We start from the raw sequence: 16,878 nt of genomic DNA on the forward strand, positions 1-16,878 counted from the left end.
TTTCTGAGGTATTAATAAAATGTTGAAACATTACAGATTTTATAGTTTAAATGACAAACTTACAGCTCTTTTCCTTCCATTTGGCTTTAGTTCATATTATGAGCAACTAGAGTCCCCCCCCCCCCCCCCCCCCTCCAACCGAGATCTGTCCTGCAGCTTCCAACTTTAGTTTGGGTATAAATATATAACAATAAATCTTGAAGCCCATTATCAGCATTTAAGAAAACAAACAGTACTTAGCCTTAGACAGAGAATACCAGCACAAACAGAAAACTAAGCTCAAAGTTTAATTCTCTGTTGAGTGTTACATTTTCTGTGTTTGCAGTTTGGCCAGAGGCAGTGATTCTTCTTTTAGGCACAGTATTACCCCCAAGTCATGCTTCAGACAGGTACAGAGTGTTAAAAAACAACAACACATATAGGAAAGCTGAAGTCACATAGGTGCTGGCAGGTTGCCAAAAATAACTTCAAAGCTCAAGTTGCAGGTCTTTTATCACATTTTGGCTCCTTAAACCCTGGTCTATATATTGTTGTTACATACTATTCCCTTGCAAGTCTAAACGGCCTGCTGAATGACATATTTTCAGACTTGGTGGGTGTAAACAAAATGTCAAAGTTGTTTTTTTAATTAGGAGAAATTTCAGACTTAAAAAAAAAATTATTTATAAGTGATATGTCCCATTTCAATGATATGTTTAGCTTAACATATACTCTTCTAAAGCTGTGTTTTTTTTTTTAAATTAGTACTTTATCAGTGTTATATCAACGTACCCATTTAAAACAGGAGTTTTACAGTTTTACAGTTAAAGGACATTAATTCTTAACTTTGCATTTAGTACATTTCAATGTTTGTTAAACAAATATATTAGAAATACAGAAGACCAATAGCAGGTCATAACTAAAATTTTACCACAAACCATAAAATAACTTGATGTTATTTGTTTGGATGCAATTAATAGATGCTCAAGACAAAATGGTGGAAAGGTTGAAGGTGTTATTTTTTTAAAGAGGGATACAGATCTGTTCTGTTTGAAAAACAGACTCATCATTTGGATTTAAACTGCTTTAACTTTCAAATGCACATTTGAATGAAGGAGTGACACGTTAAAGCATTTTTGTGAGTGTATATGTTTCCTGGTTTTCTCTGTTTGCTTCTGCGAGGTTTCATTTGATCTTAAATCCAAGCTGAGGTTTCGACAGGACTCTCTTTGTACCAGCAGACCCCCCTCGGCATGACCCACACAATGAACAGGAAGAGGAAGGCAGACAGACGCACACACAAAAACATACATTTAGAGTTTTTTCCATCTACTTCTTTATTATCATTAGTAATAATGTGTGTCACATGAAGAGAAGATAGAAGGGCCAAAAGATTTAAATTCACACCAGATGACACAAAAAAGAAAAATAAGAGGCTTAGAGTCTGATATGATAATCTGCTTATTAAGTTGGATAGATCAAAAGAACTTTACTGGTGTTTGCTTCTGATGTAAGGCAGAAATGACAGAGGGAGAGAGTTTTAAAACAAAGTTGTCTCATATATCTGATGAGATCACAATTCCACAGAGAGATTATGAAATTGTTCCGACCAAGAGGATAAAAGTTTGGTCTTACTTATGTTGAGTAGATCAGCATGAAGTTATACACAGACTAACTGACAAGAATGAAGAAGTAAAGCGTCTAAGTTATGCTGGGGGGGGGGGGGGGGGGGGGGTGGTGTTATGCTTTTTCAAGAAGCATGTGACCAACATCCACACATTCATACATATCTTTTAAAGTAATATAGAAGTGAAAATAAAATAAGTAGAAATATTAGATATGTGTGTTCTGTATGCTCATACCTGATTTCACGGGTAAAGGCATTGTTTATGCACTCACACCTATACTCTGTGTTAAAGGTTTTGTCTCAGTTATGTGTCTTCTGGGTGTTTCTCAACAGTTTTAAAGCGGCAAGTAAGTCCTGAAGAGCTTCAGACACCAGGAGGGTCTTTTATAAAGAAGACATTCACTGTAAGAAACACACACATGCACACACACAAAACATACACAGTTACGCATGATCCTCATTGCACAGTACTATGCAGAAGTCTCAAGCCACCATTCATTTCTTTATAATTTGATAATAAGGAACTACACTTTCTCATAATCAGTTAAAGTAGAGCAATACTTCTCTGGACTTTCTGAAGGACATTCAGAGTGTTAGGACATTGGCTGCATCTTCTCTCATTTTTAATGTAGTCCTTGTGTATGATAATTTTCAGAAGAATTTTCTTTTGTAATCCACTTAACACTGACCTGTAAATCTTTCAAGCATAAAAAAGGCAACTAATTCAAAGGATGAACTGACAACAAAAAAAATGGATCCAATTTTAAATAGAACCTTTGGGCAAAAACCACATATCTGTTCCCATTTCTTTAGCTGCATGAGTGAAAAATGATAATACAATTTGACATAAAAGTATTTTACTAATTCATCGTTAAGTCTGTGATTAAAATGCTGTGGGATATAAAACTGACATTTTATTGGCTGCTGTGGTTTTTCAGATTATTGGTGATGCTGTTGGCTGGGGCTTTGTGGTACGAGGCAGCAAACCCTGTCACATCCAGGCTGTGGACCCTGGTGGACCTGCAGCTGCCGCTGGCATGAAAGTAAGAACAGGAGACATGCATGAAGTCCCGAAACCATTCTGGATCTCTTTCATCTGTTAATTCCTGGCATTAAGTACTGAGCTAAAGAAAAAAATACCTTAAAGGTTAGAGGACGGAAGATAAGGAGAGACAGATGTCTAGCTCTGGTTAGGTAGAATATTAGTCTGACATATATTTGAATCTACATTATGTTTTCTTCACTGTGCCTTGCAAAGAGTCATTTTAGTTTTTTTTTTCTCCCCTCAGACATAATGATGGTACTTCCTTTAACTAAATAGTTTGCAGGAGAAGTGTTGGACAAAAATAGAAAAGAGAATTAGTTCTAGTTTGGCCTGCAGGATGAAGACAGAGGGGGAAAAAAAACAAAAAACTTGAGCACAAAAACAGGGTTTTTGATGGTGATTCTGGTTCTACAGCTGGCATGGAGGTATGTCAACAAGGGCAGGAGAAGGAATCCTGGGAATGCAGAGTATAGCAATTGTAGCCACAACATGGAGACAGAAGGGGACTGAATGAAGAAAAGCAGTAGAAGCTGAACAAGCAAAAAATTGTTGGAATAAATAATTAGTCACTGAGAAAATCTTATTCTTTTTTTTTCATTGTTTTCTTCAGAAATGAAACTATGTGGTTTTTAAGTAGTTGTAGTGATTACTGGCTTGTTTGAATTAAAAACATTAAAAGCAAAATTTTGCTGATGAGGAAGGAGTTAGATAAAGAGGAGTTTAAGTATCAGTACTGAAAGAGGAAGTAGTCAGTGGAAATAATATCAGTTCTGCTTTGGTTGCTGTTATTGTCATGGAAACGTGTACCATAATATAGTTCAAATCAGTCATAAAGGCGTCATTGCTCATAAAATGTGTGCTTCATATCTTTGTGTGTGTGATTAGTTCTGTTGAATGCACAGTGAACTCATTTTGCAACCTTCTCTGTGAGTTTATAACATTTTATCACGTGATAACAAAATGGAAATTTAGTTTACTGCGTTATTCTGTGTACTGAGTAATGTTTATTAATGTATTATCAGGGCTGATTAAATTCCTGGCATGCAGCAGTGTGTGCTTCCTATAAGGTTACTCCTATTTGACCTCACCTGAGTAGTTTCACTGAGTTAGGAACACAATCCAAGGAGCAGATTACTGGGCTTGTACAGTGCTGGGACTTCAGTCTGGACAAAACGCCAAAGGAGTGGTGTATACTCGCTGTACTTAGGTTACAAAAATCATCTATATTTACCACTTTCCCATTTTTTGTGACATACTGTATGCTTTTAAACATGTTTGTGTAGTTTGTGTTGGTTGTTTTCTACCACATTGACCCGCAAAAGCAATGCCCTTTTCATAATGGATCTGAGTTTTATGTAACTATCCACTACATCAGTGCTAGGCCACATGTAATGCACTTTTAATGCAGAACATAGATCAGGGAGTCTGTTTGTTTCGCCTGGTGTCCATTTCTGGTGGATGTTTCTGTACCATTATGTGTGTGTCCAGAGGATTTTGTGTTGTTATTGTGTTTTTACATCATGGACACATGGTGTAAAAGGTGTTGGGTCTCCATTTGGAGCTGCAGCTCCAAATATTTTCCTAATAGCCCCAAATCTCATAGCAGAGTAAATATAGATAAAAACAGATCGATTTTAATATTACGCTAAGCTCCCACAAATAATGTTTGCTCAAAAACACGGACAGTCAGTGTTTAAATTCCAAGTCTATAAAGACATCAGTGCTGTTTGTGTTTCATGTGTTTAGACCCAAACAAGGCATTGTTTGGATCTAGTGGTTGCTAGCTAATGGTTAGGATATTAGAAGATTTTCTTTTCTAACTCCGGCAGCAGAATGATGCTGCTTCATCAGCAAGCAGAGGTTGGTAAAGTGAAAAAAGATCATGTTTTGTTTGACTGAGGGATTCTGAAACATTTCTGTGGCAAAACATGCTGTCCCATCCAAAGATTTCTGGGCCGGGCACTTCTGGTGTCTTTACCCCAGTTTAAATAATTTTAACCATGAAATGAAAACTCTAATGTCTGAATCAGGAAATATTAACTACAGACTATCTTTTTTATTCTGTACACAGCTATGATACGAGTCTATTAGAAAAATAGTTAGAAAGCTTTCTTGTTCACAATCTCCTGGAGTCTTGTTGTTGCTGCTACGTTGCCAGGCAACAAGTGCACTTCTTCAAGTCACAGCTCCTGGCCAGGACCCAGACATGTACCACTGAGTGAAACCACTACTTGTTTTTTAACTAATAAAAAGTGTCATGCTGAGCTAAGCCAGATATCTCCTGATTTTAAGTATCTCCGGTGTCAGTCTACTCTCTCAGCGATGAAGGGCCCCTCATGATTGCATGTGCAACAAAAACTGAGTATTGTTTCCTGTTTTTTGTGCATATATTCAGACAGGACGTAAAGTCTTATTAGTTTTATAGGAAGTGGTTCATCCCTGTTTCAGCTTTAGTACATTTAGCTTTATGTCTTTCTTTCTTTCTCTTCTCTGTGCAAAAATGATAATTAACCCTCTCTGTGCAGAGTCATTAAGTTCAGCTGGGCCCCAGCCAAGACTAACAAACCCAGAGAACCCAGAGAAAAGCAGCAGGGGGAGGTGTAAGGAGATAGTTAAATATGTTTATAGGAAAGATACCACAGATAAAGGCATGAGCAGAAGAGAAAAAAGTGTACATTCAGAGGGGCATGAAGAGTGTCTGGATTCTGTTTTGTTCTTCCTTTTATCACTCCTAATCTAGCTGTTCCCCCCTTACTTTCACTGAAACATTCAGAGGTATCGGAAAAACATTCAACAGTCATTGCTGTAAAATGATCAGAAATACTTCAGTATTTCAGCATCTTATGCAACAAGCAAGCGTTAAGGATGCTCATTGCCATTTTTTTTGTGATCTACATACCTGATCGATGAAACAACTGTAAACATCAGCAGCTGTTTCTGTCTGCAATTTGATTTATAGTTTACATAAATATTAGAATGATAAGCTGTTAAGGTTCATCTGTAACTTTTCAAATATCTTGCTAATTTTGGCAGCCAAAGAATGAGGAGTGTTCTTGCAAGCATTTTTCTGACAAGGCTAATAACTACCTCCCACTCCCCTCACCCCGAAAACAAAGAAGAAGAAAAAGTTTCAGGAACAGGAAGTTAACCCATTCAGACTTGATGCAACCTACATATACATATATGACCCTTTTTTAAAAGACTTTTTTAAAGACTTTATTTGCACTTTTTACCTTTTTATCTTAAACTTTGGAGCTTCATTTTCAACAAGGGCACTATTTATTTATTTTATGTTATTTTAGTATGGTAATGCATAAGGACAGTCAGTCATTTAAATCAAAAGACAAAAATATACCTTCTCTGAATGTTTTAATTTCACATTTTCTGTCTCCTTTGGGGCTGAGAAATGAGAGTTTTTGTGGACCATTCAGTGTGTTTTTGAAAAGCCTTCAGGTTTTATGTGGCTGTTTAAATGTGTCTCAGGTTTTAAAATGGATTGTTAAACAATGTTAATGTTTGGAACAGCATTTAAAGCATTTTCATCTGCAGCTGCAACGTTGGAGTATTGATAAGAACAGCAGAGTTCAGGTGTGATCAGGTCTGATCAGGGTGTCTCTGTCATGTTCTTACTGGTGTTCAGACTTAATGTCACCATGTCAGTTAACACCACCTCTGCTGACTTTAGAGCTATGGCTTTGCTCACAAGTCTTCCTTTGTTGAAGTACATTTGTTCAGCAATATTATTTTGATCTGAAATCTGCAATTTTTTCTGTTTTTAAGACCTGTTCAAAAAATGAATTAATTTAATTATCAAACAAGCAATGCAAGCGATTAATAAATGATTTCAAGGATTGTGGTTGAGGCTGATTTATCAGATTATTTTGTGCTTGATTTGTGATTTTTCTATTACAGAAAGCTTTATTAAAATGGCCACTAAATTTGTGTCTACACTTACCTGATGGAGTCAGATATTTATTTCTCGATTTAAAAAACAAACAAACAAACAAACAAATAAACTAACTCTCTGTGGGCATAAAAACGGTTCCGATTAAGCCTCTAGGCTTTGCTGCTTCTTTAGTCCAAACATTAAATGGCTCTCTTGTCATCTATCTCCAGGTGTGCCAGTTTGTGGTGGCTGTGAATGGACTCAACGTCCTCTGTCATGACTACCGGACCGTCAGCAACCTGATCTTGACTGGACCCAGGACAATCGTCATGGAAGTGATGGAGGAGGTACAGGTTTGACAAGAGCTGCCGGAGGAGAAAACCTTATACACAAAGGACAGAAATGCAGTGATAACGAGGAGACTGGAAAGTCTAGCACCTGACCTCAAAACCATATTGACAGAGAAATATGGATGAGTTAAAACACAACTCACACTATCTCTTCACCATCACTACCTCCTGTTTGGACAAGGTGGTTTGATTGAGAAACAGGGTGTGTTTCAGAATGAGGGTGTTCGGGTTCAGTAAATGACTCCACCTGCAGAGAAGATTTGCAGCCTGTTGTGGAATTTTTTTTCTTCAAGAGTAAAAGTGCAGGAACGACAACATTTATGATCCAACTTTTTCTGTGTATGCATAAAGTCTGTCAGTCTTAAGTAGACCAGACTTTATATGTGGAGCAGAAAAACTGCATTCCCCATTCGTTTTATAACATGATCTAAAACAAGCATTCTGATCCTAAGAGTGTTAAAAGGACGTCAGAGGAGGTGAAACAAAGTTCTGACATAACAACCTGATGAATAAATCAAAATTCAAAGCTGAAACTGTAAAAACAAACATGTAAGTTTCCAGCTGATGGCAGTTTCTGGCTGTTGCACACTGCCCTCTGCTGGGTAAGATAGGAAGATGCACTTTTTATGACGTTGCTGTCTTTTGGGTTTGTTTTTGGTTTTTTCCCTTCTAAAATACAAGACATCAACAAAATTTTGTTTTGTTTTTATGTCTTAAGTTGGAAATGCTCAACTGTAGACACAGTGATTATCAGATAATGTTTAACTTTAACACTGCTGCAGGTTTAAGCAGGTTTCTAAAACATTATAAATCATTTTAGACAGTAACGACCCCTTAATTCTCTAATAATGTCTTTTTTTTTTTTCAAAGGATGCCTGATATGCAGACAAGAAACTTCAGCAATGACACAAAATGCCATCATTTGTCAGAGTTTTCATAAATTAGAAATGAGTGCTGTTTGCATTAGATGTGTTTCATACTTACATTGACAAATAAGTCCTGAACTATTACCAGTATCATGCTGTGCAAAACTGCTATATTTATAATCTCTAATTTAGAAGTAGCAAAGAATAAATTAAGTATAGTGTTTTCATTTTTTTATTAAAAAAAACCCTACAAGAACAGAAATGTGAGAACAGAAATGTGAGTACTTGAATAACAAAGGTGTTCAGAAAGTGTTCCCTTAAACAACAATGATGGTTTCTTTCTGAGTCTGAACAAAAGTTGATCTGCTCCAGAATTTAATGCATTCTTCTTTTGTTCATGCTCCAACTCTAATAAGTTTCTTTAACATTGGTTTGAAACTTTTAGGGTAATATTACAAAGAAGTTGGACAAAATGTTCCACTCATAAACCTCTTTGAAAGAGGTTATCATATCATTTTAATTAACAAACTAACTTGACAGATTAAATCCTCCCCTTTTGGAGTGAAAAAAAAACCAAAAACCTCAAAGCGGTAGATATACAGTAGGTACATAATATCTGACAGCTGCCCTTAATGTGCATCTCCTGAGGAAAAATAAGTTCCTCCTTGCCTCACTAACCTCTTCTATGATAATCTGTGTTACTGTTTTAGAGCGTTATGTGTGCAGTAATTACACACCTACAGGGATTACAGACAGCAGACAGCTGCAGAAAATGTTAAACTCAACAGGGATAAAGATTTTAAAGATCAGAAAGATAAGATGTTTTTTGGTCAGCCTCTGGTCTTACTAGAGTACTTTTTTGTTTGTTTGTTTTAAAGATATTTACACTGGGATGATGTGTACTCTCAATAAGAAGCACTTGGATTCAAGCAGTTTTGATGCATAAATAAAGGGTTCAGCCTCCACAAAAGCATTTAACTGTATGTTTATAGACTGTTCTATTGTGTGGTTAAACATGCTAACACAAAAAGATTTCATTTAAAAGATATTTAGTAAAAGGAAGACCATAGATTAGTGATTGTCTCTGCTTATGCAGTAAATCTGTAGTCTTTAGTAAAATTAGTCTACCTGTTTGTTTTAGGGTAAACTATTCTGCATCAATAGACGAATATTTAGTTTAGACCTCGATTAAAATTATTACTAAGAAACTGAGCAAATAAAGTAAAGTGAACTTGTTCTCCTCAATGTGAACATACAGTGTGTTTGAGGAAGTCTTGAGTGTAAACAAAGCTGTTTAATTATCCTGTCACAGTGAACTGCCTCCAGATGTGTGTGTCGCTTTCTTGATGTCATAGGCAGTGAGATGCATGGAAGCTGTAAATATGTTGATTTGTAGCTTTAGCTTCTAATCCAAAGCACTTCCTCAGCTCTCATAGAACGGATTATCTGACAAATCATTGTAGAGGTAAAGCAGTCAGGCTTTTGTTTATACATCATATTGTCATTAATGACATCCTCTGTTTGACTCTGCTGAACACGGTGCTTCATGCTGCTGATCTCATGAGTCCACTTATGTTGTTTACAGACAATGTCATTCGTGGATGCTTCAGTGAAGGGTCACTGTAGAGGAAAAACATGCAGATATTTTTCAATTTTTTAGTAAATGTTTATAGTTGTATCTCCCATGCAGCCATACCACACATCTCTTCTGTAAATATTATCACTTAATAACAGTTAACATCTGTTTTTTTTCTGTTGTCTTCAATCAGGAACTTCATTTGCAGTTTTAAAAACAGTTTTCTTTAATTGTGTAGAAAATGATCTGGTTGAAGGCTTTTCACATAATGCAGACGATGGACAATGTTGTCTGGTGGAAGCAATTGTTTTGTACAGAAGGATAAAGGTTGTAAAGTTTTTTTTTTTTTTGTATTTCCCAGAAATGGAAATATGCTAAACTGGTTTGTTGTACTGGGTTGGATGAAGCTGGGTTCACTGACTGTTTAACTCAAAGTCTTTGCCTTAAGGTTTTATTTTGCTGCTAATCACAGCTGGTGGTCGTCTCATTCCTCAGCTTTAGCATTGAAAGTGTTTGTTCCTTCACTTCTGCTGACAATCAGTGTTTTCCTGCTGCCACCTTTAAAAAGCAGCAATCTGAGCAGAATGTATCTGACCATCATCTAATTGTGCTGTTGACAGTATCATTTTTTAACATTAAGGATTCATATGAATAAAGGGACTCTTAAATTTGTGTTTTCACCATGAGGCCAAGTTTTATCAGGTACAGCTGTGTGTTTTTCTCTCAGCCATCAAAGATCGAATGTTAGGTTTTAAGGTAATATAAGCTCACAACACAAGTCTCTTTCATTGCTCTGATGTATTAAAAAAGTTAAGTGTTTAATAAACAACCTGATTCAACCCTGAATTTGTGGCATCATCTTCGTGACTCTTGAACTTTGTGACAATTTCCCATGAAGCAAATTCGGATTTGTTTCCCATGTCATGATTAATGTGCTCTGCATGGTAATTGTTTTAAGAAAGCATAAACAAAACAAATGCGTGTAAACAAACAAAAAAAATAAAGAAATAGTGGTAACTCTTTTCTACTTGAAGTCACCGCCAACTTTACTGTCTTGGCAAATCTACATTTATCTCTCATCTCATGTGTTTGGAGAAAGTATAAATTTGAATTCATAAAGCAGTTAAAGCTGTCCCTGTGATGGTCTGTCACTGAGTAGCAGCTGGGATATGCAACCCATCAGAATTTATGTTATCATGACAGCTTAGTAAATAAAATCTGTTATTATTTTTTTTTTTGATAAAATGAAAGATGAAACCTTATTTTAAGAAAAAGGAAATGATTGTTTTTACTAACTGTTAAGCTGAGCTGAGAATCCTTTGTTTCATGTTTTGGGAGGTTTCCGTCTTCTTCTAACAGTCGCTGGTTCTGAGAAATTTGGATGGTTTTGTATTTACACGTCTTTCCTCAGATGTTTGATGATCTCTGACAAAATATACATAACCTCTTTTCATCAGTTAACTCAGAAAGCCTGTTGTAAATGCAGAGTGTATAATGGATAGCTCTGTGGCTTCAGACTGAGAAGTTGCTGATTCAAATGTTTGGGTAAGGCCTTTATGTAAAGAATTAGCATCTTCCTGTGTCTGTTTTTTTCCCTTCAGATATTCCTCCTTCCTCCCACCATCCCCAAAACATGGAGATTAGGTTCATTTGTGATTCTGTCACCAGCTCCGCCTGATAGCCAGGAAGTGGGTATAGAAAATGAATTCATCTAAATGAAACTGGCTGCAACACAACCTCAAAGCATGATAACATTAATCTGTATTCAGTAGGGCTAAAATATTTTATTTTTAACTATGTGCGCAAACATTTAATTCTTACTTTACAGGGTGAGGAAAGAAGAACATTGGACCAGTGCTCCACAGTCGGCTAAATCTTCCTGATGGTCTTTTACTGTGAAATATGCTTGCTTTTTAGCTTTTTGCAATTCTACAGAGGATTTTTTTTGGCAGTCCAGACCTCTACTTGAGCATCACAATTCCTGTTAACATCATTTTACTAATTACAAGATGAGGAAATTACTTCTGAAGTGACTTCAATTATTCAACTATATAGGCAAGTGAGAATTTTCTCTTAACGCTTGACCTTTTTTTTTTCTTTTAATTCCTTAATATAAATATTGCCAGATTTTAACATCTATGTTTTACCAAAAGCACAACTTCCACTAATATATCTATATCTGCTTCACAGACATGCTGTGAATAAAAAGAAAAGAAGAGAACATTAAGAACAGAAACATTCTCTCTGTATCACAGGACTTTAACTCATTTTTGCTTTTTTAAAATTAATTAATATTCTTAATTCTTTCCAAATGGCATGACTGGAAATCCTAGAGGACCTGATCACAGCTATAGTTTACAGTAAGTGTTGCATGAGAAATCCATTAATGAGATCAGAAGTCAAAAAGGTTGAGAACGAGTGTTGAGGCATGTTAATGATAAACAGAGGAAAGCAAGACATGTCCTTGCTCTCTTCATCTTTCTGGCAGCATCTTCTCTCCCTGTCCTGATGCACTACTGCTCAGTTACCAGAAGGGGGTAATCTTGTTCTGCACCATACATTTGTATGATGCTGCTGCTGAGTATCATAGGACTGTTCATTAACGCTGCCATTTTCAAAATGTTTGAGAATTTCAAGAGACAAAAATATATTGTAACTTTTTTACAACATATTTCCATTTTTACCAAAAATTTTGGTGTGACAGCATGATTGATGTTATCACTAATGCTGTTTAATGTCTGCTTGTTCACATTCAGGTCTTCTCTTTTCTTATCTCATTATACTTTTCGTGCTTGTGCATTAATAACTTTTCTTATTGAACAGACAGAAAATCCTCTGAACTGCCTGACTCCACTGCTACATTTCTCTGCACTGACATTTCTGATCTCTTACTTTCACGACACTCACATCTGATTTCCACTAAGACACGATTATGAAGGTATTTGTGGTAAATGTGAGTGACTGAATTTAACCAAAGATTACCTTGTATCTTAAACTAAGTGCATTTTTCCCCTTAACCTGAGAAGGCAGATAGATCTCTAGAAAATTTTTTGTTTTATTGGGCAAAATCTCATTAAAACTTTTCAGCATTTCATAATTTCATTTTTTTACTTCTGCACCTTGTCAAAGATTTTTTAAAATGTGCTCCATGATGGAAAAAGTTTGCCAATCATTGGTCTTGTTAGACCAGAGGGTAAATGAAGCTCAACATATTCAAGGTTCCAAATACTGACCTAGAGCTGCATATTTTTTCTAACCAAGAGAGTTGGACTCAGATGTGTTAAAGCAAGCTTCCTCCAGTAAAAAATGGTTGCCACGGTGAAGCCTTACCTCCCCATTAACATCCGCTTCTGTTATAACTTTTTAATCGCTGCCTAAGATTCAGCTCTGCATCCCATACGATTGTTTAATATTGGATTTCATTGTTATTCTATTTTGTTGCTGATTTATTCATAACTAGAGATCGTATTGTCTTTTACCATCATGTTGATTTAAGTTGTAAATTTTAACTGTGAAGCACTTTGGTCAACTTTTTTGTCTGTAAATGTCTATGAGTAAATTTGACCTTGATCTTCTTAAAAAGAAGGCTTGTAGAGGATGATCAAGTACAGACAGAACTGAACTAAAGCTAAAAATAAATAAATAAATAAATACAAGCCTTGATGGACTCCATATTTGACCTTTCTTCTATAGAGACAAGCTGGGCTGAAATTACCCTCAAAGCTTTGAGTGCTAAAAATAATGTGAAAGATTATTTAAAGTATTCTTGCAAGCTGTGCTTTATTTATCTGTTTATTCATCTAATTTTCTATTTATTACTTTATTTTTGGTTTGCTAATCATCTAGAAATGAAATCCCAAAATAATAATAATGCAGTTAAAATTGCAGTAACATATCATCAGACAGAAAATCTAAATTTTCTCGTACTTGGTTAATTTTATCTGATGAATTAGAGTGAACAGGAGGGATTGTGAAAGGGAAAACGGTGATCCATGAATAACATGAATGGAACACAAACTAAGGAAAGTAAAGAGTAAATGAAAAATAAATTAAGGAACACGATGCACAGTTGGCTTATTTGCAAACACTTATGTTCAGTTTTTATAATATGCAGGACATGAAATGCGTAAAATAGAATAAAGGAAGGTTTCCTGAATTAATTTGTTTTTTTCCAGTACAATGATTTTAATGAAACTTTTTTTTTCTATATTTAAAAGGTTGAATTACTCAGAAAATAAATGTACACTGACATATTGTGTTGCAATTTAGCTTTACTCCATGTCAGTTCAGTTAACTGAAATATCTACATCTCTCACATTGTGGTAGAATGCCAAAGTTTCTGAACATAATGAACAATTCTTTGCCTTCTACACAACACAGTGAGGAAACTTCAGAGTGTGTTTTTTAAAGGGTTCTTCAGATCTGCTGTAACACAGAAAGGTACGGGAGGTCCTTCCTGCCAACAGCAAGAAGGACCTCCAGCACAAGAACTTAAATAAAAAACTTTTCACTGACAATGAATGATTCATAATAAAGAACAAACAAACAAACCTACTATGTCATTATAATTTTCCTTCTGGGATTAATAAAGTATATATTGATCTCATTTAATTCTTATTACCTTTCAAATAGGAAGTTTCTAATTCTTACAAAAGGAAGGAGAGAATAATACTTGTCACCAACAAGGTGGTTTTTATTTATTTCAACTGACAGCAGTTGATGTTTTTAGCATGAGTTACCATGACAATGCATCATCTGAAACTTCCCAGACCCTAGCTACTCAGTAAGAAGTTCTGAAAGTAAGTGAATGAAACCAGGTGTGGTTCTTTTCTGCAGACATTAATGTTGCCCTCTGCTCTCTTGTTAGTTATATTAATACATACATACATGTGGAATAAACATTAATTCAAAAATGGTTTTTTGCAGCCTCATGCATCATTACAGGTGCTGTAAACAGCACTGCAATAGCGACACCATTCTGTTTGGGTCCTCTCAGCTCCACAATGTAATATATCCAGCTGTGAGAACACATCTCCAGCAGAAGGTCTCCCACTGGGAATTGCAGTGTGAATACAAACTACTGATAAAGTTTCAAACAAATTCTTGCATACATATATTACATATTTTAGTAGAGGCCTTGGAACAGTTTACAAGTGTTCTAGACAGGGCATTCTCGTCCAGTCCTAATGATGGAGTTCTTTTTCACATATGAAACATACACAGTCAAGCTGCAGCTACAGGAAGGCAGATCCTTTCCTCTGTATTTCTTTTCCAGATTTTCTGCACACCCCAGGTTTTAATCAGAGTTGAGGTGAGCTGCAGAAAATGAATACTGTTTTTACTAACACAAGAGTTTTATCAAGGTATCATCACTAGACCTTACACCACTTAAAACCTTTCATTCACTCATTCACCGGCTTATTCCTGTAGCCCTCAATTGATAAGCTCAGCAGCAACCTTCACAGCCTTACCAGCAACTATCAGTCGAGTGAGCTGTGCATGTTTGTTGTCAGTATACAGAGTGATGCATATACACAGGAAATTAAAAGCTGTGATGCAGAACCCCATAAGCCTGCTGGACTTTTCATCTGGTTTAGGGAAAGATGGAAAGAAAGAGATTAGGATGTATAACATAAAAAACAGTTATTTAGTCTATTATTAAATGTGTTTATTGAACAGTCAGTATGAAAGTTACAATTTGCAATGATCATGCGGGTTTTAATGATATTTTGAGGACAACTGTGTGATAAGCCCTGGAAGTATAATTACAAAATGACATCTAGCTCTGTGTACACATAGCCATGGACAAAATGCTAAAATCTAGCTGTTGCTCAGAGAAGCCTGGAATAAAAGTATTGACCAAGTGGTACATTTGACTTTAGGGGATTATATTAAGGCTTGAACAGCCTAGTTTCTTTTATTTCAGCAATACAAATACAAGTGGCTCGAAAACTTCTGTGGTATCAGCAACAGCAGCTAAGATAAGAAAATGATCTTAGCTGTGAGTTACACTGGAAGCAGTCAGGTTTGACATTTGCTTTAAAACACTCCCATGTTTCCATATCTCTGTAAGAACACCCATCTTCATGTGAATATGCAATATCTGATGCAAGATGAGTCCACAAAGAATGAAGTATGAAGAACACTTTATGAATCCTTTGTCCATCTGTTTTTACTGCTTCCAACCTACTCCTAAATGCAGGATACCTTGAGATTATTGCTTGCAAATTTCTCTGAGGATTAACAATCCTCTTTCAAAATGCATTATGTATATTATAATAAAAAAGATGTGGTGTAAGGCTATTAGTATATTTAAATAAGTTTTTTTTTCATGTGATTCTTTACATTATGTCAAAGCAATGAAAGTATTCCATCCATCCATTTTCTGCCACTCATCCGGAGTCTGGTCGTGGGGGCAGCTGCCTAAGCAGGGAAACCCAGACTTCCTTCTCCCCTTCCACATTCACCAGCTCATCTGGAGGGATCCCGAGGCATTCCCAGGCCAGCCGAGAGATGTAGTCCATCCAGCGTGTCCTGGGTCTTCCCCGGGGCCTCTTTCCGGTGGGACGTGCCCGGAACACCTCACCAGGCAGGCATCCAGGAGGCATCCTGACTAGATGCCTGAGCCACCTCATCTGGCTCCTCTCGATGAGGAGGAGCAGCGACTCTACTCTGAGCCCCTCCCAGATCACCGAGCTTCTCGTCTTATCTCTAAGGGAGAGCCTGGCCACCCTGCGGAGAAAACTCATTTCAGCCGCTTGTATTCGACATCTTGCTCTTTTGGTCACTACCCACAGCTTGTGACCATAGGTGAGGGTAGGAACTTAGATCTACTGGTAAATCAAGAGCTTTGCCTTTTGGCTCAGCTCCTTCTTCACCACGACAGACCGATGCAGAGTCCAATCACTGCAGACGCCGCACCGATCTGCCTGTCAATCTCCCGCTCCATCCTTCCCTCACTCGTGAACAAGACCCCGAGATACGTGAACTCCTCCACTTGGGGCAGGACCCTGTTGCAGACCCGGAGAGAGCACTCCACACTTTTCCGGCTGAGGACCATGGTCTTGGATTTGGAGGTGCTGATTCTCATCCCTGCAGCTTCACACTCGGCTGCAAATCTCTCCAGTGAGAGCTGAAGATCACGGCCCGATGAAGCCAACAGACCCACATCATCTGCAAAGAGCAGAGACCCAATCCTGAGGCCACCAAACCAGATCCCCTCAACACCTTGGCTGCGACTAGAAATTCTGTCCATAAAAGTTATGAACAGAATCGGTGACAAAAGGCAGCCTTGGCGGACACCAGCCCGCACTGGAAACGATTCTGATTTACTGCCAGCAATGCGGACCAAGCTCTGACACCGGTTGTACAGGGACAGGACAGATCGTACAAGCGGGTCCGGCACTCCATACTCCCGGAGTACCTCCCACAGGAGTCCCTGGGGGACACGATCAAATGCCTTCTCCAAGTCCATAAAGCACATGTTGGTTAGATTATGCCCCCTCAAAGACCCTGAAGAGGGTGTAGTGCTGGTCCACTTTTCCATGAC

General features: G+C 37.1%; 1 protein-coding gene across 2 annotated transcripts in view; it reads left to right on the forward strand.

The window, feature by feature from the left end:
* The window catches only part of deptor (DEP domain containing MTOR-interacting protein), a 29,157-nt gene extending 18,982 nt beyond the window's left edge, over nucleotides 1-10,175 (forward strand). For both annotated transcript variants that reach the window (XM_041987683.1, XM_041987684.1), the window contains exons 8-10: nucleotides 1,940-2,010; nucleotides 2,545-2,649; nucleotides 6,768-10,175. In XM_041987683.1, the coding sequence (XP_041843617.1) occupies nucleotides 1,940-2,010; nucleotides 2,545-2,649; nucleotides 6,768-6,896 (305 nt within the window). In that variant the 3' untranslated portion in view covers nucleotides 6,897-10,175. The remainder of the gene's footprint in view (nucleotides 1-1,939; nucleotides 2,011-2,544; nucleotides 2,650-6,767) is intronic.
* The last annotated feature ends 6,703 nt before the right edge of the window (nucleotides 10,176-16,878 follow it).

The sequence above is a fragment of the Melanotaenia boesemani genome, chromosome 6, assembly GCF_017639745.1.
Source record: "Melanotaenia boesemani isolate fMelBoe1 chromosome 6, fMelBoe1.pri, whole genome shotgun sequence".
Lineage (NCBI taxonomy): Eukaryota > Metazoa > Chordata > Actinopteri > Atheriniformes > Melanotaeniidae > Melanotaenia > Melanotaenia boesemani.